This window comes from Panthera pardus, unplaced genomic scaffold (genome assembly GCF_024362965.1).
Source record: "Panthera pardus isolate Hobbes unplaced genomic scaffold, ASM2436296v1 HiC_scaffold_12, whole genome shotgun sequence".
In the NCBI taxonomy this organism is placed as follows: Eukaryota; Metazoa; Chordata; class Mammalia; order Carnivora; family Felidae; genus Panthera; species Panthera pardus.
This window is the reverse complement of record NW_026526677.1, coordinates 111,338,052-111,364,602: the sequence shown is the minus strand read 5'-3', so window position 1 is coordinate 111,364,602 and position 26,551 is coordinate 111,338,052. Positions and strand designations below refer to the sequence as shown.

Sequence of the window (26,551 nt, the reverse complement as noted above, 5' to 3'; positions counted from 1 at the left end):
TCCACTCAAGATATGATAGAAGGTAGGTTAGAATGAACTCTGTAGTGCTGGATTTGAGTTGGAGTAATCAGTGTGTGAACTCACGGTTAGCTTAACACATGTATAGATGGATAGCTAAAGAAGCAATTAGAGATAGGTATTGATACATGGGTTAGTGTACTGGCTATGTCCTATGTGAGAACCTGTAAGCAGTGACATCCCAGTAACAGTGAGCAAACATCATCAAGATTTTGGTTCTTAAACATCATTCTCCAATTAAAGGAAACAGGACTTCTTTTTAATATTTTTTTTAACGTTTATTCATTTCGAGAGACAGAGACAGAGCCTGAGCGGGGAAGGGGCAGAGACAGGGAGACACAGAACCTGAAGCAGGCTCCAGGCTCTGAGCTGTCAGCACATAGCCCGACGTGGGGCTCGAACTCACAAACTGCAAGATCATGACCTGAGCTGAAGTCGGACGCTCAACCTACTGAGCCACCCAGGCGCCCCAAAATAGGACTTCTTGAAACATGTATCGTGCTATGACTGAGACAGGAAATAGACAAGATGATCCTGGGTCAAACTATGTGACTCACTCCCAAGGAATAGAATATGGGATGGAAAAAAAAAAGGTAACTTTACAGTGAAGAAACCTTGCAAACATACTTTAATCAACTGATGAAGTTTATCACAAGCAGTATCAGTGGGAAAAGTATGGATCCCCTTATATGAGATGAAAAGAAGGACACTTAACCTCTGTGGTATGCTTGTCAACAATCCATAACCCCAGTCTAATCATGTGAAAAGCATCAGACAAATCCAAACTGAGGGAGAGTCTATAAAACGCCTGAAAGTACTCATCAGACTCTCAAGGTCATGAAAAACAAAGAAGATGAAACTCACAGAATAGAAGAGACCAAGGAGATACGACAACTGAATGTAATCAAGTATACAGAACTAGATGCTGAAACAGGAAAACTCATTAATGGGAAAACTGGTAAAATCCAAATAAAGTCTGGGGCTCAGTTAAGAGTAACACGCTGCTGCTGGTTTCTTAGTTTTGATGAATGGACCAGAGGGATACAAGATGGTAACATTAAGGGAAACTACCTGAGGGATATAGGGAAACTGTGGTATCTTGGAAACGCTTCTGCACATCGAATAATCCAAAATGAAATTTACTTTAAAAAAAATCTGACTTGATTTCCTGATATATAAAGGGGCCAATGAGGCTTCTATCTGTGGTTTTTAAATTATCATGATAATGTCAATGGATTTAACAGTGATGTGTGTATTTCAGGCATTATTCTTTTTGACACCTAAGTTTTCCCATTTTCAGCCAATGTGAATATCCTCCAGTTGGTTCCTGATCACTTTTGACATGATCTCACTACTTAAGCTTCTTTGCTTTCTGTGACGATGCTGTGTTCCAGGGACATCTTGTGTAATTCTTTCCCTGGGCTGGGAATAAGTCATTTTTCCAAGGAGCATGTATGTCTTTTAGTAGAAAATGGTACTAGGAACTACAGATGGTGTACATGGGGATGCTGATTTTTAATAGTTATCCCTTTTTTAAAATTTTCTTTTTAATGTTTATTTATTTTTGACAGAGGGAGAGACAGAGCATGAGGGGGGCGGGGGGGATGCAGAGAGAGGGAGACACAGAATCCAAAGCAGGCTCCAGGCTCTGAGCTGTCAGCACAGAGCCCGATGCGGGGCTCGAACTCACGGACCATGAGATCATGACCAGAGCCGAAGTCAGAGGCTTAACTGAGCCACCCAGGCACCTCTTTTTAAATTTATTTTTTAGAGAGAGATGAAAAGGAGGGGCAGAGAGAGAGGGAGAGAATCCCAAGCAGGCTCTGGACTGTCAGCATGGAGCCTGACACGGGGCTTGATGTCACGAACTGTGACATCATGACCTGAGCCAAAATCAAGAGTCATTTAACCAAATGAGCCACGCAGGTGCCTCAGTTAATTGTTATTTCTAATGTATTAGTGTGTAGAGCTGAGAAAATACATATTTTATGGAAAATACAAGATAAAATAAATCATAATGCAACTGCCAATTCAAACGGAGAACCACCAGGGTTTTTTTTACTTATCCTCTGATTTTAAACATGTATCACTTTTCTTTAATGCTTTCCCAAGTATACAAGCATAAGCATTTATTTGCTTTATGCAACTATATATAAACAGAATAGCAGTATGAGTACGAGCATCAACAATATGATTAGTGAAGGCAGGGTAAGCTGTTTTTTGCAATAATTTTTGTCTCCAGGAGATATCCCACTGGAGAGGATAAGCCAGAATTATCTGTTTTAAAATAAATTGAAATAACGCAACTCTGAGTAGATTTATCTGCTTCTTCCTCTCCATCCTGATTTTCTGTCCCTAGAGGAAGTACCCCTCATTTTAGATAAATGCTAGCGTGCCACACACTTGTCTCTATTTTACTTTTTCTCATAAAATATATCCACAGTGATTACTCCACGGTGGTATATAAAAGTTCTCCTCTTTCCTTGAATAACCGTTCAGCACCCCATTGTATGGATATACCATAGCTTAGTATGATAGCCTCCCCTCGATAGACATTTGGGCTGTTTGTGTTTTGCTCTGATAAACAGTACTGTAATAAAAAGCTTTGTACGTGCAACTTTTGTAATTCCGCTCGTGTATATTCAGGGTAGACAACTGAAGATAGGACTTGAGGGTCAAACGGTAAATTTTACTGTTGCTATTTGGTTCACATAGTCCTTTTTCACCTAGACTTTCTCTCCAGCTGCCAAATTTCTCTCCCTGCCTCAGGCTTCCACACTAATGAGAATTTTTAATCTAAAATGCAAATCCGGTCATTTCCTCCCTTTGCTTCTAGACTTCTGTGATTTCTCCGTCTTGACACAATGGAGATGAACCTTTTGAATGAGTCACTTTGACAGGCATTCCTTCCTTGTTTTGCTTTCTAGGCTCACTTCCCGCATGTCCCCTGATATAACCTATCCAGTCACAGCAAACTTTCAGAACTCACCAGAAAGACATATGCCCTCTCATGTGTTGCACATCATTGTTTCTCTCCCTGTTAATCTCTACACATCCATAAACATTCGGTTCATATTCTCTGCCTCTGTGAGTTCTTCCTAAATTTCCCCCAAATCAAAATTAGATTTCCCATTTTGCCTCTGTGGCGCTCTTTGCCTCCCTCTGTTGGAACCTTGGTGACATTTTTTGGCAACTCTTTCCTAATTACAATTTCCTATGATGTGGATGTGCCAAAACTGTGCTGAAAAGTAATGTCCAGGGTAACGCAGCCAGGAAGCAAACAGCCTGTCATCTGAACCTAGTTATTATTTCTCTAAGAGTCTGAGGTCTTTTAAGTAGACTGAACTACTTTTCTAAACATGGGGATTTTTCTAGTTGACTTTTCAGCTTCCAGACCTCTCATTGTGTTTTAAGCTCATTGACTCAGTAGATTTTAATGGAGACAGTGTGGTCTCTGACATCAGACAGACCCGAGTCTTATCCCTAACACTTGGCTTTAACATTTACTAAGAATAAGAGTCTTTAACCTTTAGGGGCACCTGGATATCTGACTCTTGGTTTTAGCTCAGGTCATGATCCCAGAGTTATGGGATGGAGGCCTCCATCAGGCTGCACACTGGGCTCCTCTGTCCTCCTCACTGCTTGTACTCTCTCTCTCTCTCAAATAAAAAACAAAATACATGAAAAAAAAAGAATTTTTAACTTTTAGATGAGTTCCTTAGTCAATACACCTCAAATTTTCTATAGATCATGTCATATATATAGATAGATAGATAGATATAGATATATGTATATCACCTTTATATATATACATATGCATACACCATGGCAGGTGATATATACAGCATGTTTTTGAAGGTTCATAAACATCAGGAGTCTTCCAACGATAGCAGGAATTTTGCTTTGCTCCCCTGTATTTCTAAGACGTAGACAGTAAACATACATGGTCGGTAGTCAATACACAACTGTGTGTGTGTGAATCATCTGTTGCAAAGCCCATTCCTGAGCAAAGGTGCCCTTCGTCCCAAGTTGCACTTTGCAGCGGATGGCAGTACTAACCTTCTGATTTCTGCCACTCCTTTTTAGAACATTCAGGTTTCCAACTTGGGGATATTCCTGACCTTAAATACGTGCCGCACTCCTCGTGCTCCCAAGCAGCTGGCAAGTGTGTCCCGTCACCTCTGCTGAGCAGCGTCCGTCTCCCTTGCTCATCCTCTGTCTTTCCTACTGTCCCCCTGCACCCCAGTCCCGTCGCACCTGACTTTCTGAAAGGGCAGTCTCTAAACTAGCCTCAGCTCATGCCTTTCCTGGTCTACAGCAACAAACCACCCTCTCACTCCCACTCCCAAACAGGGTCCCTTTCTAAAAGTGTCATACCTGATGACACTATTACTGATTATACTATAGGTGATGAGTTCAAATAAATAACAAAAGTCAGTGTAATTGTAAAATATATATAAATATATAAACATATATATATAATATATATCCATATACACACGCACATATGTATATGAGGCAGTTCCCCACAGACAAGGTTCAATATCCCAAGCACCTCATTTGGAATGCCCCATAAATGGTCCAACCTGACTTTATGTTCTTACCAACCTCTCCCCTCCCAAGTTTGTACCTAAAACAGCTCAACACAGTGTGCTTTACACCCTCAGATTCTTGGGTACCGCTTTTTCTACCATTAAGCTATATCCATCTCTCTGTAGGTATCTCTTCTCATGGGAAAATCTGCAGAAAGCCTCCCAATACAGTCCTGTGCTCCTTGCTTCGCTGACTCTGTGTTCTATGCGCTCATATTCTGATGCCGCGTGAGTGTCTTGACCATAGGTTGTGGCTCATTCGTCTGTGGATTCTCCACAGCACCAGACTCTTCCCCGCAGCGGAACCGCCTGCCCAAATGCTGGCCAAGTTGACTTCACAGGGTCAGAGATTCGGGAATTTTTGAGGAATCTTAGACACCTTCCAGTATGATACCTTCATTTAATATATTAGGAAATTGCAGTTCTGAAAAATCGTGAAACTATTTCGTTGAAACAGCACGAAAGCAATAAAATCAAGTGTGCATATACACTTTGGTTTTGGTATTCCCAGCTGGTAATAATCCTCCGAATTTTTCACTGTGATGGAGAAGGATCTTTTCACTGTGATGGAGCCAGTGCTCCAAAGAGAGTACGTTCCCTATAGTAGGAGGTATATCACATGTCATAATTGTAAAATGGGTCAGAGGACCAGACCCCCAGGACTGAAAAGTGAAGGTGTGGACTCTGCTGTTATTAGCCACATTTTTATTCCTCATTATTTTCTCTTGAGCTCTGTTGATGATCATGGTTATTCATGAAGACACAAAGGGTGCCCCAGCCTCTCCTTCCCTTCCTTGCTCACCAGCTCCAAAAGTCTTTCCCATTTGGTGCATCTGAAAGACAGGTATGACACAATGAGATGTCTATACATCTATGTCTACACAGAGAGTTAGAGATACACAGAGAAAGATAATTTAGATTTAGAAAGTAAAATAGAGGTTTTTATTAACTGGGAAAATAGAAATAAAGAAAGAAACCTGGATTATTATCTTGGAAAAATACAATTAGGTTATCTGTGGTCCCATTAGCCAAGGCATCATCACCGTGGTTAGGTGAACAAGAAACATCGTCCTGCATCTATTACGTCATATGAGAGCTCAAATCTTTCCAATTGCAGAAGAATAAAAGTTGCGAATTCCCTCTGTGCGTCAAGTAGAACTTCCCTGGGTACACAACTAGGTGATGAGTTTCATGCCTCGGTGGGTTTCGAAATTTTAATTTAACTTAAATCCAACTTGAATTTTATGTGGCCTATTTTATTATCTTGTAAGAGAAACAGAATGATATTATTTACAGCCTTGGTTTTTACACTGACAGAAAAAAACAAAAACATTTCAACTCCCACTTGACTTGCAAGCCTCAAGTCTTATAAACTGAAATGACAAATGTATGATTTGTGTAATCCAGTTAGTCACAATTAGATTGTTCTTTGGGTTTTGTTTTGTTTTGTTTTTTTGTCATTAACACTCTGTGGTGAAAAGTTAACAACCACCACAAAAAGATGTGACATTACAAGTAAAACTCAGAACTTAAAAAAACAAAAAACAAACAAACAAAAACACTGAAGAAAAGCACTGCAAAGTTTTAGAAGGGATTACAAAATGTCCTCCACAAACTGCAAACAGAGGTCATTGGTGGTATCTTATAGGAGACTGGAAGGGGTAAATGTAGCGCATATTGAAAAAAAAAAAAAGCCTAACAAGGTGGGGGCCTTGCAAGAATTCTCCTTAATCAAATCCATTCTGCTCTTTTCCCAAATGTTCCCCTAGGTAAACGTGGGCCCTTGCTGTATTCTTTGGTAAAATGTAACCGGAAACACTACCTCAGGCTCCCTAACGTTTAAGGAGAATCCGTCCCCCTATGAGGATGGCTCAGAAGCCTGGTGTGAACTGATGTGACCCCACTTTCAGGGCTCTCAAACTGTTCAACCAAGAGCACCCAAAGAACTGTGCAGATTCAAATAGCATTTCTCACAGTTTAATGAATTAGGGGATGGTAGCTACTGACTGGATCAGGAGACCTCAGGCCTTACAGAGGAAATCAGACACCTGTCCTTCATTGCCACCAAAGCCTCTGTCTCTCCCTCTCTCTCTCTCTCTGTCTCTCTCAGGGTGCAGTATAGACTCCATCCAGCACAGCCTGGGGAAATGAACTCTTGCAGGTGACCCTGGGGACGAAGGGACACAGGAGCTCTAAAACTTTCCAGGATGATCAATGTTCTTGTACCCAGTCAACCCAACCATTGACAACATCAACCCAGGGCTTGGTCTTCTGGGGGTTGACATGGAGTGGAGCGAATATTCCAGAGCCCAGGCTAAGAAGAGATGTGCCTGAAACACACCCCACTTTTCCATCAGACACTGGCGCCCTCTTCCCCTGCACCGTCCTTCCCCTGCCCCCATCAGCCCTGGGCTGTGTCTGCCCTGCTCCCCAAGTGGGCAGCAGCACGGAGGGCAAGTGACCTCCAGAGCCTCTGCAGGAAGGAAAGGGGGCTTCCCTCACAGTCCCTGCTCCGCACCGCACACACTCTTCCTCCTGGACCTTCCAGAGGCCAGACTGGAGGCCCCACTGGGTGTGCATTTCTCAGGCTCCTGCCCATCCCGTTCGTCACCCTAAACTTTGCTATTTAAATGAACTTTTCCTCCCTCCTGTCTTTGCCCCGGGGCTCTCCCGCAGCCTCGCCTCCTCCAGTACCTCCCTCCTCGGTCCCAGCCCCCTGGGCCTTGTGTCCTCCTCCCCCTCCCCGCGCCCCTTCACCTCCTGCAGTCCTGGCTGGGCTCTCCAGATTCCCGGGCCGCTGGCTGGTGAGAAATCTCGGCTGCAGCCAGGACCGGAGTCCCCCGCGCGCGGCCCGCTGGCAGCAGAGGGCGAGGCTGCGAGAAGGGCGAGGGCTGTCGGGGAGGGAGGCCGGCCGTCCTCCCCGCGAGCCTGCGGGCATGCTGCAGGGGGCCAGGGGCCGGGGGCGCTGCTAAGTGCCGGAGCCCCTGCTCCGGGCTGGCGGAGCCGGGCCAGCGGCCCCCCCCCCCACCCCGCCCCACTCCCACCGAGAGCGGCCGAGCAGCGCAGAGAGGGGCGTAGGGGCTGCCCCTCCCCGGAGCAGGTGCCTAGGCGAGCGGGGAGAAGACGAGAGGGGGGAGTGGGCGCGCGGCGCGCGGGGAGGGACGCGGGGAGGGGCGCGCCGGGAGCAGGGGGCGCGCGGGGAGGGGCGCGGGCCGCGGCGCAGTGCCGGTGTGTGCGCGCGAAGGCGAGCGGCGGGCCGGGCGCGAGGGAGGCGAGGACAGGGCGCATGTCTCGTCCCCGCGAGCAGCCGCCAGACGCGCCACCACCATCTTCTGCATGTGCAACCTTAGCAGCCGGACGGGAAACCGCTCTCGGGGCTATGGAGACTGCGGGAAAAACCTGGCGGCTCGCGATGGGCTGCTGAAGGGGCGCAGTGGGGGACCACCAACCGCCCGCGCCTCTCTCCTTTTTCCTCTTTTCTTTTCTTTTTTTTTTTTTTTGGTCGTTTTTAATTTTAGCGCCATCGTGGTCAATGCCTGTGTGAACAGCCTTTAGGAAGAGTGCGAGAGAAAGAGAGAGCGCGCGCCGGGGAGAGGAGAAAAGAAGATGAGGATTATTTGCAGGCAGATTGTCTTGTTGTTTTCTGGATTTTGGGGACTCGCCATGGGAGCCTTTCCGAGCAGCGTGCAGATAGGTGAGCTGTGCCTTGGTGGGGCGTGCATGTGGGTGTCTGGGGCAGGCATCCGAAAGTGAGTTCGGCGAGTTGCCGGGGAGCCGTTCGGGGATTCGGGCGAGCCCGCCTCTCCCTTCCCCTCGCCCCGGTGCAGGCTCACTGGGGATATACACACCCTGCACACCCGTTCCTCCGCGCCCGCGCTCTCACTGCCACCTTGGGCTCGCGTCGCTTAAGTAGGCTTGGAATAAGTTGCGGGGGGGAAGCCCTCCGTGGGTTTGATTACATGCAGTGTGGTCTTTCTTTTCACCCCTTTCCCTGGAGCGCTAAGGGGTGTCGAGTTTGGCGGGGGTAGTATCCTTATTGTTATTGTTGTTGTTATTATTATTATTATTATCAATGTTGTAAAGACCCTTCTGCCCCTGCTGGACTCCGCAGCTTTCCGGCTGTTCCGGGAAGACCCTGTTTGAGCAGAAAGCGTTTGCACCCGCACCCCGCCGCCTCTGCTCGCTGCCGGTTAACCCATTCCAAAGTTAGGTCGCTTTCCTTCCCGAAGCCTTCTGTCCCTCTATTTTGTTTTCCTCTTGCCTCTTTGGCCCTTACGCCTCCAACTCGACTCGACCCTGTCGCCAGGGACCCTCCCCATGCCTGGCTCTTCATGCTCTTCTCCGCTCCTGTCTTTTAATGGGACGCAGCTATTGAATTTCTTCCAGCTGAGCCCAGCCTCAACACTGCACCACGTCCCCGGGTCTGGAGGCTGAGTCCACGAGCTGCAGGAAGACAAAGTTCATTTCTCCTTCCCGACTCCCCGCGTCCCTTTATTTCCGTGTTTTAATGCAGATCCTCTCTTGGGTGCCTCCGCTTGCCTCTTGGGGAGAGATGCCCCCAGCTTGGCTGATGTAGCAAGGTGCTGGGAATCATGGGGAGGGCAAGAGACAGAAAGGAAAACACACTCCGTGGGCCCAGAGGTCATTGTGCTGTGACAGATTGGGGCACGAAAGAGCTGAGCTGTCCTAAAGACCAAGATCCCAAGCGTGTACCTTGGGGACAAAGGGCAGTCCCGAGACTGGAAGCTGTCTTCCTAATGGTGTGTGTGTTGCTGAATGACAGCGGATTTGACAGGGCTCCGGGTGGGGACTGCATTTCCAAGAGGAAACGTTGAATGTGCTTTTCCTGCTGTTTTTATTAGGTGGTCTCTTCATCCGAAACACAGATCAGGAATACACGGCCTTTCGATTAGCAATCTTTCTTCACAACACTAGCCCCAATGCGTCCGAAGCTCCTTTTAATCTGGTACCTCATGTGGACAACATTGAGACAGCCAACAGTTTTGCCGTGACAAATGCTTGTAAGTAAAACACAAGTTGTGGATAAATTAGACAATCACAGTGAGGCCACACGGTGCCCCCTCCCCTGTATCATTATTATTTTACAAATTGTTTTTGAAAGAAACGCAAGATTGCTACAGTTGGCTGTTTCCAGAGCAAATCAGAGTTAAAAGCAAGATTTAGTCTCGGGGATATGCAGCCGGTCTTTCTTTCTTCTTTCCTTCTTTCTTCTTCTTCCTCTTCTTCTCCCCCCCCCCCCCCGCCCCCCCATTTCTTGTCTGGATAATTCAAGTTGATTTCTGCTTCACCATTCCGGTGTTATATTCCTATTACCTGAATGTCAAGTTAGGGAAAATTGTACCCAATCTAGTTTTTTTATTCTGTTCCCCTGTTTTTTCTTATTTGCTTTTCGCTTGAGTAAGCCCATGTCTTGCTTTTAAAGAAGACACAAGCTGTCTTACCCTGGCAAAGGCAAAGGAAGCTTTGTTAAGAGTGAGAAAGAGAGGAGCTGTGATGTGCAGGAAATATATTCTAGATGGTTGGTTGACGCTGCAGATGATCTGGTGATGTCACTTGAGGCTGCCCTACTCTTATATTCTGGGTTGTAAATGTCTCTTACTATCGCGTGATGCATATATCCTGTGGATATACCTCCATGAATCCTTAGCTCGAAGCCAATTCATGTTAGTCTACACTCCACCTGAATTCACGAACCAGCCCAGCCTCATCTATTATCCCGCACGATGCAACTCAATGGGTGACCTCACCTAATGCTGTAGTGAAACGCTGGCACAGTGCTCCCCCACCAAAGTGCTGTATAACTTAATGCAAAAAAAGATAATCAGTTGTGTACTAATTTGAAACTCTCTAACATACGATCAGCCACCAGAGCATTTATACAGCATTTTCCCTCTTGAAGGAAATACATGTTTCAAATATCTCCTCAGCTTTTACATTCTCATTTACCCTGTTCAAAATTTTGGGGCTTCAGATGATGCTTGCAGATTATGTAAGATAGATAGGAAGAGTTCCTTTGTAGTTTTGCATAGCAGTAATAAAATGTTTAATTTGAATTGTATTTTTATTATTGTATCAAGTGGAGTATATTTTGATTTTAAAAGTCCTGTCAGTACAAGAAAGTATACTGAACAAGGAAGTGATATTGAAAACAAATGGTTTTTAAATATTTGGAGGATATCTACTTCATTAATTTAATTGTTTTATTTCATATTATTTTGCCATTGACTCATCTAACAGTTACCAGGATTGCTTTTCTGTAAATTTGGGCATCCAACTATTACTTTATTTTAGTTGGTTTCATAAGGAGGTGCAAGCACTTGACATATTTGTAAACTGCCACAATTGTGTTATTTTTCAGGGATTCTGTAGTTGCTATGAGCACTATTGAATTAGGAAAAATCGTTTGTCATATTTAGTGATACATCAATATTATAGCAGGAGGAAGTTACTTTTAAGCAGAAACATACGTGAATTAGAGCCATGTTTGTGGATAGTTATATTTGCAGATTTTATCAGCTGTTAGTTTTGTGTTTGAAGTTTTGAAAGGAATGTCAACATTTCAAGTAGTTCTAAAGTATTCTGCTCAGTACCTGAATATTCTTTATTTTTTAAATTATTTTTGCTTGTCTGTCCTGAGATTCTATCAACAAAACATTACTAAGTTTAAAAATAAGTCATGATCCAAATATATTCGACAGTGCTTTGTCGACAGTAAACTCCTATTTAAATATTAATCCTTATTACTAAATTTTGAAAGGCTTTCTAAAAAGTGTCAGATATATTAGTTTTACTGTGTTTTGCTTTTACAAATTAAGTTCTTAAGTATTCTGAAGTTTGTGTTGTGACTTCCAGCTGTAGAAACCATAAAGCGCTGATCCTTTCTTACCTCATATCATTTGTTAATCTCCTTCAGGATAATTTTAATTACCATTATTTTTTTAATGTAATGGAAGTATCATATAAAGTATTACTGGTAAAGTACCTATAAACATGAGGAATTGCCAAGATGCTGCACACAGAATGAAAAATTAGAAGATCTAAAATAGAGAAAATATGCTATTTTTTAACATGTTAGGATTGAGAAAACTACGTAAACTTTAAGGCTGCTGATGTTGAATCCGAGTGTGATACAATGTTAATGACAATATTTTTCAATAATCACAAATAATTGATTTTGTGTGCGTTTAACATAGTTTTTTCAAACAACATAAATTGTAAATGAGGAAGAAACATTTTCTAGTGCAGAAAAGGACGTATTATGATTATTTTTTTTTGACAAATGAGAGTGCCAAATGTCCTTAAGGCAAATCTAAGCAGAATTTCGGGGGGAAAAAACCCACTGTCACAGACTGTGGGTCAGGGGATTGGCGTTTGTTGTGTGGACTCACCGAGAATACATACATGTGTGGTTTTCCGGTCTAATTAAAGGTGAAGCATAAGCAGTAAGTATGAGGCAGCCTCATCTATCAAGCTCTCTGCCTTTGGGTACAAAAGGATAAAAATAGTATTCTGGAAAATTAACATGGAACTTATTCCTCAGAGTGATACAGACTGGATTTTTAAATTTTTCATGTTAGATTAAATATAAAGATATAATATATGACTGGCTAGGTTTATTTTCATTGTGATTTTCCTGTACTGGATCCTTGTAAAACTGCACCGTCCAGCCTGTCTGTGAATAAGGGCCATTACACAGGATAAGTATACGCGAAAGGCGCAAAACGCAGATTAAAGAATAAAGAATATTGGTCATCTACTGGACAGATACAATTTCATGCTGCTGCTTCTGCCTCAGAACTAGGACTTCTAAGAATACTTTGGGCAATCTAAACATTCTGTATACACAGTTTACATACGATGTTAGTCTAGACCTGATTAACTCAAACTAACCACTTTGGGTACAAATACCAAGTTCCTGAGCGGGGAGGGGGGAAATTTCGGCCTAGGTTTTCTTTTGTCTTTAATAATATTTGTGTAAGATTCATATTGTTTTCCTTTCAAACTGTTCACATTGTCGGAAAGTCACACTTGGCTCAGTATAAACCTGAAATTATAGGAAATACAGATAATATAAAATGATGACCTATTTCAATAACGATAAAAAGTAGGCATAATAAATGACCCAAGTATTCAAATTCCAAAATGTAATTAAAAGTATATCTTTCTTTGTTGTGATTTATCTAAGTATGGGGTATAGCAAAATGGATATTTTATAAATAAATTCAACATGGCGGTGCTCTCTAATAAAATGCCATACAGTTGACTGATACTAGCTATCCTTACAAACAGACATGCTATTTAAATTGGATATGTCCTTTGCAAAACATTTGGGATCGTCTGAAAGCACGCTGTTTTCTTATATTTTCAATAGTTAACAGACATATTTTGTTTTAGAGGATGCTGTGTGTTAAATTTGACTGTAAGTAATAACCAAAATAGTAAAGTAGTCTATCACCAAATTTTTAAGAGCTAAAAATATCTGAGCCATTACAATTATTAGCCTAATCCGCTTGCATTAGAAACCCTTCCTTTAGTAAGACAGTACCTATGCCACGTAATCCACAAATACTCCGTTTCTGAAATGACTCCCTTTTCAGATGGGCCGTCGGAAATGCATAATAAAACAGGTCAAGTACAGATCAAGTACTATGTTGTTGCTGTGGTGAAATAATAAAATAATCTTATGATATATATCCAACTTTTTTAACTTGGACTGGAAGGACCATTCAGGTAATACTTCTTTTTTTTTTTTTTTTTTTTTTTTTGATGAGGTGTTAATCTCACTCTCCTTTTCTGTCTAAAGTCTTTTTGGTGGTTTAAAAAATGGTGGATTGGAAAGTTGTAACAATCCCAAGTAGAATGAATATTATACCCTAGTAATGGTGGAAAAGTTGTTCTTTTTAGAGTTAAATAATCGTTCTCTTTGTGGCCTGTTTATTTGTCAACTCTAAGTATTCAGGATGAGTGGTACTTGTAAAAGTCGGTGTCTATGTAAAATATACTTGTTTAGTTAATCTAAATATTTTGGAAATATGACACTATTCCAGTAGACACTTACAGGCCTTTCTACTTACATATAGTCCTTAATAAAAACTCACTGAATTTAAGGGTACTAAATAATACTATCTCTTCGCTCTAATTCAACAATGCTTAAATACCGTACATTTTCCATTTTAGGGGCATGAAGCCCTAAAAAGCCATTCTAAGAGTTTACATTGGGCCAATATAATAATCTTAAACATGCTAAAAATAAAAGTCTGGTAGTTTGACCTGCAGAGTTGTTATTAGAGAAATATAAGAATTAAATGCTGTTTGACTTTTGATTATTTTTACAGAAATGAACAATGTGACTACTGTGACCTCCATGAGATTTCTTTATTTAAATTGATACCAAATTCTATGTTGATCTGGAATGATTCTTTGATAATCTTTCTCTCTTCCTCTTAATTTTCTATCCTGAGAATGATGAAAGTCCTATTCATATAGTTTGTCCCTTTCTTGAGGGATAAGACGGTCCATAATTTGCATTGCTGTACTTCAAAATTTTCACGGGATTAAGCTTTCATAAAACTATTAGAAAAATTCCTTAAACTTTTTTTTCCATCCAGATCATTCCAAATGTTATTGATTTCCCAAAGAGGAAAATTTTGACTTTGCAGCATTAGGAAATATGTGTGTATCTTATTCACAGAATTTTATTATTGCTGAGGAGTTTACCGTGAAGAATAAATGTAGTACACCTTACATTTTATGATGACACATAGTTTTTAAACTGCTTTCATATACATGATTTTGTTTGCCCTCAAGCTTGTCTTAAAGAGAAACACTCTCAGAAGATAGTTATTAATTTGGTGGGTAAGCCAGCTTTGGCTCAAAGGAGTCCCGGGACTTGTCAAACACCAGGTAGCTAATAGGCTACAGGTGAGGGTTTGAACTCTGGTTTTCTAACTACTGTCCTAAGTTATTTTATGAGGAGTCTGTTGGGTGTGAAAAATACATCTATATTGGGATTACTTCTGTTAAGAAAGAAAAAAGAATTGCCATTTATCTTTTCTTCTAATTTACTTGCAATGTTTTGAAGAAAATAGGGCAAGACATTTCTGGGCAACTTCTTCATTAATCATATGACAGTGAGTGATTTAGCAAAGGCTGAAGTCATATTATGTAATGAATTTTTCCATCCATTCACTGGATTAGGTAATGAATGTAACCATTTATTCATTAAGCCTATTTATCAAGGGCAACTGTATTTAAGACGCTGTGCTCGCAGTGAGGGTACGGGAACATGTAGGGTTGGGTCCTGCCCTCAAGGAGCTGAGAGCCCTGTGGGAAAGACAGAAAAGTCAGGCATTACAGTACAGTCGAACTCAATGCCATGATGGAAAAACAATGCTACACAGAGATGAACAGGAGAATAGCACCAAACTCAGCGTGACATCTCAGGTGAGGAGCCTGCAGATCTACGTCTTAAAGGTCTCATTGAGTCGTTTGAAAAAGAGGAAGGAAGAGAGCCAAGCCTGGCCCCAAGGAACAGCACAGGACAAGGCCCTCAGGTGTGGGCGAGGCAGGTGTCTTTGAGCCACTGAATATGGTTTAGTCTGGCCGGTGGTATTGAGTGTGAGGGAAAGGACAGGTCTGCTAGGGGAGAAGATTTCTTGACCCACAGAGGATCTTGTTGATGTTTTGATTTTGTCGATGAATAAAAAAGGGGGGCCGTTAAATGATTTAAACACAACAGTGACATCATCAGATGTATATTTTATAAATAGGCTGGTCACAAGAAAGTGAATGAATCGGAAGGGACTATCATGGAAGAAAGAGCCCAAGTCGGTTGAGTCTTGAAGGAATACAGTTTAGGATGATACATGCTTGAATGAAAGCAGAAGCACCGCGCATTGAGAAGAGCACACAGATCCCAGAATATGGAACTGTGGACAGAAGCTCATGCTGGGTTAGGTGTCTTTGTCGGGGAGTGGAAAGGAGGCGTGGTGAGAATGAAAGATGAGCGCTCAGATTTCTAGCCTGGGCACACAGTTGGGTTCTGGTACCATCCACTGGGACAGGACACGGAAGAGAAGGAGCAGACCTGAATGGCGAAGGCGAGGTTACGGAAGTACTGATTTTGAGGGTTTAAGAGGCATCCAAAATGGAGCTGTGCTGTAGATGGTTGGACTTGTGTTTTTGGAGCTGCAGGGCTCAGTGGGAACTGAAGACAGGCATTTGGTGACGATTGAAGCCAGGGGGGTGGTGAGATCACCCAGAGAGAGCAAGAGCAGTGACAAGACGCTGAGGAAAAAACCCTAGGAAACACCTTTACTGGAGGGGCAGGGAGGACAATGGGTCAGAAGGTTCAGAGGAAAATGGGGCAAGAATAATTTCACTGGAGTCAAGAGGTGAGGACAATTTCAAGTAAATAGTGAAAAACCTTCTCAAAGGCTGCAGAATTTAAAGAATGAATTGCAGGGTTAACTGATCTTAAACATCAGGCTTTTCTTCTCTTCAGAGTGTTCTTTTATATTTTGACTAGATTAAAAAAAAGCCTTCATTAACCCCACGTGGATTCTATTAATAGTACTTTTTCGTAGATAGTGGCCTAGAATATTCTTATCTTTTTCTCAGAGGTAGGGAGAAAGTCTTTGACTTTTACCCAGATGGGCTTGAATTTGCATCGTGCTGGTGGGTAAGTCACTTAACACTTCGGAGCCTCAGTTTCTCAATCCAATAACCCAGGGAAATAACACCTTCCATACGTGGATTTTACGAATATTAGAAAAGTGTTTGGAAAACAGAACATTCATTCATAACACAATTAAATGTAGTCGTGTGAACATTTTCTGTGTCATATGGAGCATTTATTTCCGAGCCTAACTTCACATTGTAAGAGTTACATTTTCTGTTGAGATTTTGAGAAGTAACTTATATTTTGCATGAATATATTTTGTAGACATTTCCTAGGAATATTTTTTTACCTCCCGCTGAATGGCTAATTTTAATTTACATATAAAAGTCTAAATACCAGGGCACCTGGGTGGCTTGGTCGGTTAAGCGTCCGACTTCGGCTCAGGTCATGATCTCACAGTCCATGGGTTCGAGCCCAGCGTCGTGCTCTGTGCTGACAGCTCAGAGCCTGGAGCCTGTTTCAGATTCTGGTCTCCCTCTCTCTGTGACCCTCCCCCGTTCATGCTCTGTCTCTCTCTGTCTCAAAAATAAATAAACGTTAAAAAAAAAAAAAAAGTCTAAATACCTATTTTTCAAAATTCTTTCCAGGTCCTAACAGAGGATAATTTTATCTGGAATCTATGGGCCATTCAGAGAGAGGATTAGTTCATGGATGGATGAAAGAGGTTGATAAATTCTCCTAAGTATATGCAAAATTTTATGTTTTTAAGCACTGTGTGTGTGTGTGTGTGTGTGTGTGTGTTGTGTGTGTTTACACAGAGACAGTCTAAACTTTTTGGATGACTTCTCAGTGAATCCCCACCACAAAAAAAGGGTCCAAGACCACAGGTCTAAAAGAGCTACGCATAAATTAGAAACAAACAGTACTTCATTTCCTACCTTCATCAGTTTAGAAGCCAGTTGGATTTTATCCTGGAAACTAACCAGGAATCTTTCCATCAAATCCATCTCCATTAGCTTCTTTCTTGACGTAGAAAATAATCAGTGTCTCCCTGGCTGGAAAAATGCTTGGCTTGGTCCTCAGCCTCTCAAACTGCCATCCCATTATTTTTATTCCTTCTCTTACTATCAGAGGTTCTACGCATTCCACATCAGCTCTTTCTATTTTTATCATGATTTATCTTTTCCCTTACTATCACCACTCCTGGAACACTGTGTTCTTGAAGGTCATCAGTGACTTACAAATTAGCAAATCCAATTGTTATTCCTTGGTCTTCATTGTCTCTTAAGAGTCTTGGAGATTTGCATTGCTGAAGACTTCCTGTTCTTTGAAACTCATTCCTCTCTGGTAACAGTAGCTACTCCAACAGGGGGCTGACTACCTGACAAAGGTCTTGTGTTAGTTGCCTCAGTTCTTACACAGCTGCAAGAAGCAGGCCTTATTATTTCCATCATTTTATTTGTGGAGAAACTGAAAATTTGTAGTGAAGAAAATTTGCCTCACCGTAATGTTTTCAGGGTATCAGATGTGGAAGTCCAGTTTTACTGGCCATTCATACTATGGCAGCTTGGGAAGCACAGTATCCACGAGATACCCATCACTTGGTGTGACAGCAGCTACGTAACTCTTACTTTAAATAGAAACATGTTTTTCTTAAAGCTACCTCTTTGCTTTAACAACTTTGATTCACCCCAGCCATTGCGTGTTGCATTCGACAGTGGACATCGATTCTTGGATGGATTTGCCATGCAGCACAGAAATGAGAGAGTTCTCGTTCTAATTGATGACACCCCCATCGCTTTATAAAGTCCATGTCACAAGTACTGCCAGGTATAAAAATGACAAAATGACTCTTTTAAATGTTATGCAAACAGTGTCTGGTTACTTCATCAGTTGACCAACCTACAGTCAAACCTTGGATTGAGAATAACCTGTTCTGTGAGTGTTCTGCAAGACGAGCAAACATTTCTAATAAATTTTAACTTGATAAACGAGCCATGTCTTGCAATACGGGTAGTACGTGATGCCGAATGTCACATGAGCCAATGGTTCTTGAAATTTGCTTTGATATACAAGTGCTTTGGATTACAAGCAGGTTTCCAGAATAAATATGCTCACAAACCAAGTTTTACTGTATTTTATATTCTTTTATAGGAGTGTCATTTGATTTCAGAGTAACTACTCCCATTCAAAACATATTTTCCCAAGTTCTTCCCTTTCATATTTAGCTCTCAGACATTTTCTTTCAGGTTTTCTTGGACGTGTTATTAGATTCCAAAGAAACACAGTGTTGACAGTCTTAAAGAACATCACCCAAGTCAAAATTGCTGTCTGGAGAGGATCATCACTTGTCTCTGTCTTAATAAAACTACTAGTATCATCAATAAAAAGTTATCTTAGAAATGAATGGTAACAAAATGTGAGATTTAGTACTTTCCTTGAGTAGATGACTGTGTTTATCCAGATGCAGAAGTCACACAATCAGCTGTAGGTAGCATTGGCTTACTTTTGTTGCTTACATGCTTCTAAATTAAGCAGCTTTTCGTCAGGAACTTTACATATATTATGCCCTGTGTTCTATTTTTCATATTTTTGTCTTTTAAGTAACATGTACTTATGAAAACTTCAAATAATTCAGAAATCTTAAAAAGTCCAAGTATTCTGTAATCCTACCACTTAGAGGTAATCACAGTGCAGACCTAGATAGGGAGACAAAGAGAACTAAAGGCATACGATGCTAATATATGTCTAGAAATAAAAGCATTTAATAAAACTGATGACATTCTCTGCTTACATTTTTTTGAGGGTTTATTTCACATACCATAACAAGCTTTCCGTCTGTACAAAAGAGTGGTCCCATTTTCTTTTACTGCTGCAGAGTATGTCTTTCTGCCTTTACTATGGTGGGTCAACATTTAGGTTGTTTCCACATTTTTGAGAGTACAAACAAAATATCTGAAAAACTATTTGTGTACCTGTGTGAGTATTGTAGAGCTAATTCTTGGTGATGAAATTTACTGTAGCAAATATTGTGAGTTTTTGCTTTTAATGGATACTGTCATTTTCTTCTCCTCAAAAACAAAACGTTACTTAAATTTACAATCGCCAAAATGTGAGGATGATTGTTTTTATATGACCTGCCAACACTAAGCTGTTAAGTATCCTGAATCTTCACTTGTTCCTGATGGGTGCAAATGACATCTAATTGCTCCTTTAATTTGCATATTTATTATTAAGAGCGAGGCTGAGAATATTTTCATATATTTATAAGACCTGTGGCCTTCTCTTGTGTTCTTCTCCTTTGCCAACATCTTCTTCTTCATGGGAGTGTTTTATGTACTATAGAAATTAACCCTTTGTTGTCTGTGTTACAGATTATTTTTCTCCTGTGCCTTTGGCTTCTACCTTTATATATGATGTCTTTTATCATACAGACACATTAAATTTTTATGTAGTCAGATCTGTGAGTTATTTTCTTTATGGCTTCTCTTTTTTCATTTTTGTTTTGGTTTGGTTCGGTTTGGTGTTTTTGGTTATACTCATAAGGGTATTCCTAACCTTAAACCTATAAAAATATTATCCTACATTTTACTCATACCTTTAGGATTTTTAAATGTTATATTCATAACACCCACTTTTGGAATTTTCTTATGTCCATTAGGGACTTTTTTTTTCTGCGCTACTTATTGAATGAGTTATTCTTCCACAGCTGCTTTGCACTGACACATTTATGCACACCTCCTGCTCTTTCCCGACCGAATTCGAGCTTGGACGGGAGTTCTGCATTTTCTCAGTCCCAACGTTCTCCTGTTTGTTGTTGTTCTCCTTTCTCCCCTGTGGGTCCCTGGTGGTCACACTACTCGTTTTGATAGGTTTATCATCTCCTTTCCTGCTCCTCTTTCTTCCCTGTTTGTCACTCACCATCTGACCAATGTACATCTCCAAAGTGCACTGTGAATACCGTCACCTTTCTCCATTTCTGTCCCGCTGTTCTGTCCCCTTCAGTGGTGCTTTTTCTCATAATTTCATAATTGATCTCCTGCTTCTACTCTTTACCTCTCTCCATCCACTTTACATACTGCGCCCAGTGATGGTCTTCTGACTTTCTAACTCACAGACCGCCTCTTTCTTACCTCAAACCTTCCAGAGGCTTTGTATTGTCTTAGGATAGAATTGCAACTCTGGCATGGCCCTGCATGATGTGAGTTTCGTCCACTTCTTTGACTTGTGCATCGTGCTAGAGTCCACTTGGTCTTCTTTTTGGTTCCCTGACATGCTTTAACCTTTTCTTTTCTCAATGTCTTGTACTTGATGTCCCCCTTTTTTTTTTAATCCTCCCAATCCAGTTATTTGCTTGACTAGCTTTTTTCTGAACCTTCAGGACTCAAGTCAAAATTAGCACTTCAGAGAAGTCTTCCTGACCCACCCCTCTAGAGGAAACCCTTTCCTTCCCAAATTCTAGTTACTCTCTGTTGTATTACCAACCCTCTACTTTTATCACAATTACTGTTAGTTACTGTTTCCATTCATTTACTTCTTTATCTTCTATCTCCATCACTTGAATATAAACTACCAAAGCCAAGTGCTTCATCTGCCTTGTTAAAAGATATATCCTCCTAACCTTGCACAATGCCTGGCACAAAGTGAGAGTCAATGAATGTCTTTGAATAAATGAATGAGCATTATGTGATGAATTTTCCCTTCACTCATCTTTGGGGCATCCTTAGGATAGCTAGGACAATTTTGTATGTTATCTTAGAGAAAATCAAGCTGAGGTTATGAAAGCAATGAGGTATCCAAAATAAATGTTATCTATTTTCTTTATCTGAAGCATGTTTTTGTTGTTATTTGTTTCCATTAGATTCAGGTATGGGGTGGGCTAAGTAGGGAGGCTAAGTAAGTCCTATAAGGAGGAAAGTGGGACATTTAATGCAAATTAACAGACATCGTGCTGGCCAGATAGCACTTTGATAAATGTGCATCTGGTAGAAGAGAACTTCTAGGTGCTTATACCATGTGGTGTCTGCGAACAAAATAACTAGAAAATGCTGATACAATCCACTTTCAGCGTACAAGAAAGCCCGTTTGGGAAGCCAGGTGAACTAATAAGCACACTCAGGAGAATCCCATCTGTTCAGACACTGACTGCTTGTTTGCACTTCTTAAAGTTCATGAAACTAGAAAACTTGTAAAAACAGTAGGCTGGCGTCAACTGTATGATGCTGTTTCTGCCCGTTCTTGATGACCTCTCTTGAACCTTCAGTAGTAAATTTCACAATCGGCTGGTTTCTATAATCATTTATCCCTCCCTTTTTGAAACTAGCCCACCCTTGGTGAAATTACTTAATTTTCAACTGCATACACAGTCTTTCCCAGGCAATTCTGAAAGGCTCTTCACCCCTTCTCTGATCCAAAGATTTGGAATCAAGATACTGTTTTTCTTCTGAAAAATATGTGTGCTTCTTCCTTTCCTAGTGGAAAGCTTATAAGTCAAAATGTTTGTCTTTTTCCTCCGATAAACAGGGAGTTCAGTTTCACTTTCACTGCTCAGTAACATTGCTCCGCATTTTAAACATTTTGCTTCGTTTTTATATCCTTGATTTTTCTAAAATCATATATATGATATAAATAATATATCACAGGTGTGTATTAAATATGGTATGAGCCTGTTTCAGATAAACATACCTTGTAAGACTAGGTGCATCATTTTAGTAGAGAAGCATAAAGACACGGTTGCTGTCCATTAAAAGTCTAGATTATATCCCATTCGACACAGGTGTTGGTCAGCTTTTGCTTGAATGGTTACATTTTCTGCTTAGTACCATCTGTATTTTGGTATGTCTTGGAAAATGATTTATAGTAGATCAGTAGGTAGGTGGGCAGGGAGGTAGGTAGGTAGGTGACCTGTCGACTTCAGCAGACTGCTTGAGCACAAGGATGATGGCCATTAGTACTCTGCTCTGAGGGCCTGGCACCGTGCCTGGAACATTGCTGTTCCATACTCAATAATTGTTTGCTGACTAATTGTGAGAGGAAGGAAAGGAGAAAGAGCTGATTTCTTGTTTGCATATTTATAACAACTAATTCTTAGCAGAATTGAATAACACAAGTCTAGCTTTTCTATATGACTCAAACCCTTCACATTTTTAAAAAACATATCACATGTCCCCTTTGTACTTTCCCAAGCTAAATATCAGTTCCTTATATAACTTGGTTTCTAAGGCCTTTAACATCTGAGTTCTGGCATTTTGAATATCCTCTGGATTTATCATAATTTCATTAAAATATATTGACCTGAATTAACCCCATACTCTATGATGATCTATCCATAACTAAACTCCACATGTTTTTTAAATTTTCTTTTAACGTTTATTTATTTTTGAGAGAGAGCGAGAGAGAGAGACAAACTGGGAACCAGGCAAGGGGTAGAGAGAGTGGGAGACACAGAATCTGAAGCAGGCTCCAGGTTCTGAGCTGTTAGCACAGGACGCAAGGCTTGAACTCAAACACCGCAAGATCATGACCTGAGCCAAAGTTGGGTGCTTAACCAACTGAGCCACCCAGGTGCCCCTAAACTCCACATTTTTGGCATTCATGGTCATGATCTCAAGAGTTGTCCATAAGAGATTATTAATTCCAGCTATTTAGACATTTTACATATAAAGTGTAGCCCCAAATTTGTTAGTTGCAACACTCTTCATGTTAAGTTCATGATCAATTAGAATCTAACGTTCTCCTTTTTTTTCCACATGCATTTCTATCAACCTCTGTCTATAAATGCATTTTTAAAAATTCTAAATGATAGATTTTAGAGGTATATTCCTAAATTTCCAAAGAAGTTAGGGAACATCAAGACCATCTTGAATCTTGAATTAAGATAAACTGAATTAGTTAATTAACTGAATTAATTAACTAAATTAGTTAGCTATAAACTATTTTAAATTCTGTGTGACTCTTTATAATTATCCATATTGATGATTAAAATTAAGAGCAGGCTGTGATACATAATCGATATAGAATGGCACTGGGTCATGAACCAATACCGTTAAGTGCATGTAGTCAAAGAAATGTGAATTCTCTTAAAATAATTCATTTAGACAAATCTATCCATATTGTTCACACAGATTGTCATTTTACTTCACTTGTGCTTTTTAAACATTAAAACAAATGCACGTTACAACAAACACACAAAAACAAATGTTAAGAAAAGACTTCATGCATCTATTGGATAAGGGATAACACAGCGTGTATACATAAAGACGATACATCATTCAGATTGAAAAGAATTGACAAAAGATATATAATAGATGATTCACATTGGAATAAATAATTCTAGTAAATAAAATATAAAATATATTTAATCAGAGAAAACCAAATTAAAGTGAGTTATACAGTTTTACATAATAAATTACCTCATTTTGTTAGTAAAGATGAAGAGAGTTTTAAATCATTCAAAGTGGCTGGGGCATTTAATTGTATTTTTTGAATGTTAATTTATTTATTTTTGAGACAGAGAGAGACATGCCTGCAAGTAAGGGAGGGGGGGAGAGAGGGAGAGAGAGAATTCCAAGCAGGCTCTGTGCTGTCTCTACCCCACAAACCTTGGGACTCTATCCCACCCCCATGTGGGTCTCTATCCCATGAACCTTGAGACTGTGACCTGAGCTGAAATCAAGATTTGGATGCTTAACTGACTGAGCCACCCAGGCACCCCTCAAGGTGACTGGGGCATTTTAAATTGATATAATTTGAAAACCAATTTGTCACAATTTTTCCAAAAACTCTAAAAATTGTGAATCATTTGAATTCATGAATATGGAAAAATCTCTAGTCCTGAAATGCTCCTGAAAGCCTTACATAGTAATATTTAGTTGAGAAATGGTTAAATTAATTGAAGTCCAGGAAGACTGTCTAAGGAGGAATGTCAATTATGAGAGTCCTCTGTCTGACCTGAGCCAAGGTTCTGAGTTCAAGAATTCTTCTCTCTTTATATAGAGACGCTGCTTTTTTTCTTTCTTTATGTTTTTTTGTTTTCTTACAGAAACGCCAGAGTCATAGTAGGAAAAAAATAAAATAAAAGCATTCTAGTCAGATGTAAAACAAAGATGTCTTCCAAGTGTAATAATGACTTATTTATGGAGCTAATAGAGGTAGCTGGGTGATGTTTTAAAAGCATTGGTTGCATAGAGGAGCATAGATCTACCAGACCTGGCTGATAGCCAGGTTAAGATAGGTACAGACTTTGTCTTGGGGGAGCGTACCTCCACACTCTGTGCAGATATGTAGAAATTCTGCTCGTGGAAGGATATGGGAAATCACTGTTTCTGCCCCAACCCCTTCCCTATATACCCTTTCTCTTTTCCTCTCATCCTTCCAAGAACAGAGTGCATTGTGGGAAGATTCAGAAATTATGTGATCGTCCGCTTGGATCTTGAATGATGCATCAGATTTGGCCACGCTCTACTAGAGAGACAGAAGTATTCCAGGCAGACAAAAGAGCATCACGGGAAGAAGGGTAAAGGTGTAGGGGCAACTTTGGGGAGTAGTAATGAGGCAGGAAAGTGGAGGCAGGGATGGGGGTTTGGGGTCCATAGAGTAGAAGATTGAGGAGGGGTGCAGACAGCACTGGAGAGGCAGGGAGGAGCCTTGCATGTTGCCTGGTAAACTAAACTAGAAGGATTTTGGTTTTTATCCTGGGCCAGAAGACAGCAAAAACCCTTTTAAGTAGTTTATAACATAACTATATGTTTTAGAAAGAATTCTAGCACCACTGTTGATCATGTATATAGCAAAACACAGTTCCTTTCCCATACCACACACACTAAGACACCATTTCCTAGACAGGAAATGCTGTATTGCTACTTGAGTTGCTGTTTGTAGAACCCATTACTGTATGTAATTCTCGCCGTTTTCCATTGAGAACTGTTACTTCCAGCAAAAAATACTTAGCTTATCATCTCAACCGCGTAGTTTAAGACTGCAAACCAGGTCTTTTATGCTAATAGGCAGGTTGGAAAAGAGCTGGTATTTCTGGGAAGAAAAAAAAACAAACAAATAAGCATCATTTATAATATGTATAAAGGCAATTCAGTCTCCTTAAAGATTAGTATAGTGGCTGATGGAAAAGTACATTTTCCATTACGAATTAAACTTCAGACTACCCCCCCCCTTTGTTATTGCTCTTCTTGTGTTACTGTTCTTGGTAGAAGTTTATTATTTAATTTAGTTGCCCAAATAACCATGTGTCCCAAAATTATCACTTGCCACTCAGTCACATAATACAGAGTAGTAAGAACTGGTTCTTAAAAAGTGACTTGAGGGGCGCCTGGGTGGCTCAGTCGGTTAAGCATCCGGCTTCAGCTCACGTCATGATCTCACTGTTCGTGGGTTCGAGCCCTGTGTCAGACTATGTGCTGACCGCGAGGAGCCTGGAGCCTGCTTCAGATTCTGTGTCTCCCTCTCTCTCTGCCCCTCCCCCACTCACGCTCTGTCTCTCTCTGTGTCAAAAATAAATAAACGTTAAAAGAAATTTTTTAAGCGAGTTGAACAATTGTAAGACTACAATAATAATTAGTACAAGTGATGCCACATATGTGGATATACATATAAATGAATATGTATGTGTATACAGATACACATACAGAGCTTACCAAAGGAAAAAAAATACAGTGCAAAAATAGCATGTATGATTTGTAAGATAATGCTTTTTTCATTGCCTTCAAAATAGTGAATAACAAACTTTCAGGTACATATTTTTGTCCATTACTATTTATAATATTTTTTTGAAAATGAAATATAGAAAAAATAAAAATACAGTGTGTGTACATATATGTCTGTATCTGTATACACACACTCACACACACTGTATTTGAGGATAACTGTAAATAATTTTCTATTGTGTTATATATACAGATAGCATATACATTAGAATGTCTTGTATGCATATTTAATAAACACATGCCCTTGGCATTTGATTCTTATTGTTGTCACAAAATTTGGTAATGATTGTATGTTACAAAAACCTAAGTGACTGCAAATAAGCCTCATTTTACAGAAGTGATAAAATCACAGATTAAAAACCCAAGTGTGGATATTTTATTCACATACAACTCTTGCTGAATTTTTTTTTTTTTTGATTTTCAAAAGAGCAATGTCTTCACCACCCTTACAATTTATGCTTTGTTTTATTTCAAAGGGAAATTTTTCATTTAGTGTTAGGAATATTCTAGTACTGTTAAACCATTGGACTGCATCCAATGTGCTATTAGGCAGAATAGTATATAACTATCAAACAACAGGA

At 40.4% G+C, this 26,551-nt stretch overlaps 1 protein-coding gene and 1 long non-coding RNA gene across 12 annotated transcripts in view; one reads left to right on the top strand and one right to left on the bottom strand.

Moving 5' to 3' along the window:
- Positions 1-4,458: 4,458 nt before the first annotated feature.
- On the bottom strand, positions 4,459-7,477 carry LOC128776225 (uncharacterized). The gene is made up of 2 exons (XR_008421332.1): positions 7,368-7,477; positions 4,459-5,443 (listed from the first exon to the last, which is right to left on the bottom strand). It is a non-coding gene; the product is annotated as an uncharacterized LOC128776225 (long non-coding RNA).
- Positions 7,478-7,557: 80 nt separating this feature from the next.
- Positions 7,558-26,551, top strand: part of GRIA4 (glutamate ionotropic receptor AMPA type subunit 4) — a 396,312-nt gene continuing 377,318 nt past the window's right edge. For all 11 annotated transcript variants that reach the window (XR_008421331.1, XM_053900551.1, XM_053900547.1 and 8 more), the window contains exons 1-3: positions 7,558-7,710; positions 8,129-8,304; positions 9,473-9,631. Coding sequence is in view for 10 of the 11 variants with exons in the window: in XM_053900551.1 (XP_053756526.1) it covers positions 8,217-8,304; positions 9,473-9,631 (247 nt within the window). In the remaining variant the exon portion in view is untranslated. The remainder of the gene's footprint in view (positions 7,711-8,128; positions 8,305-9,472; positions 9,632-26,551) is intronic.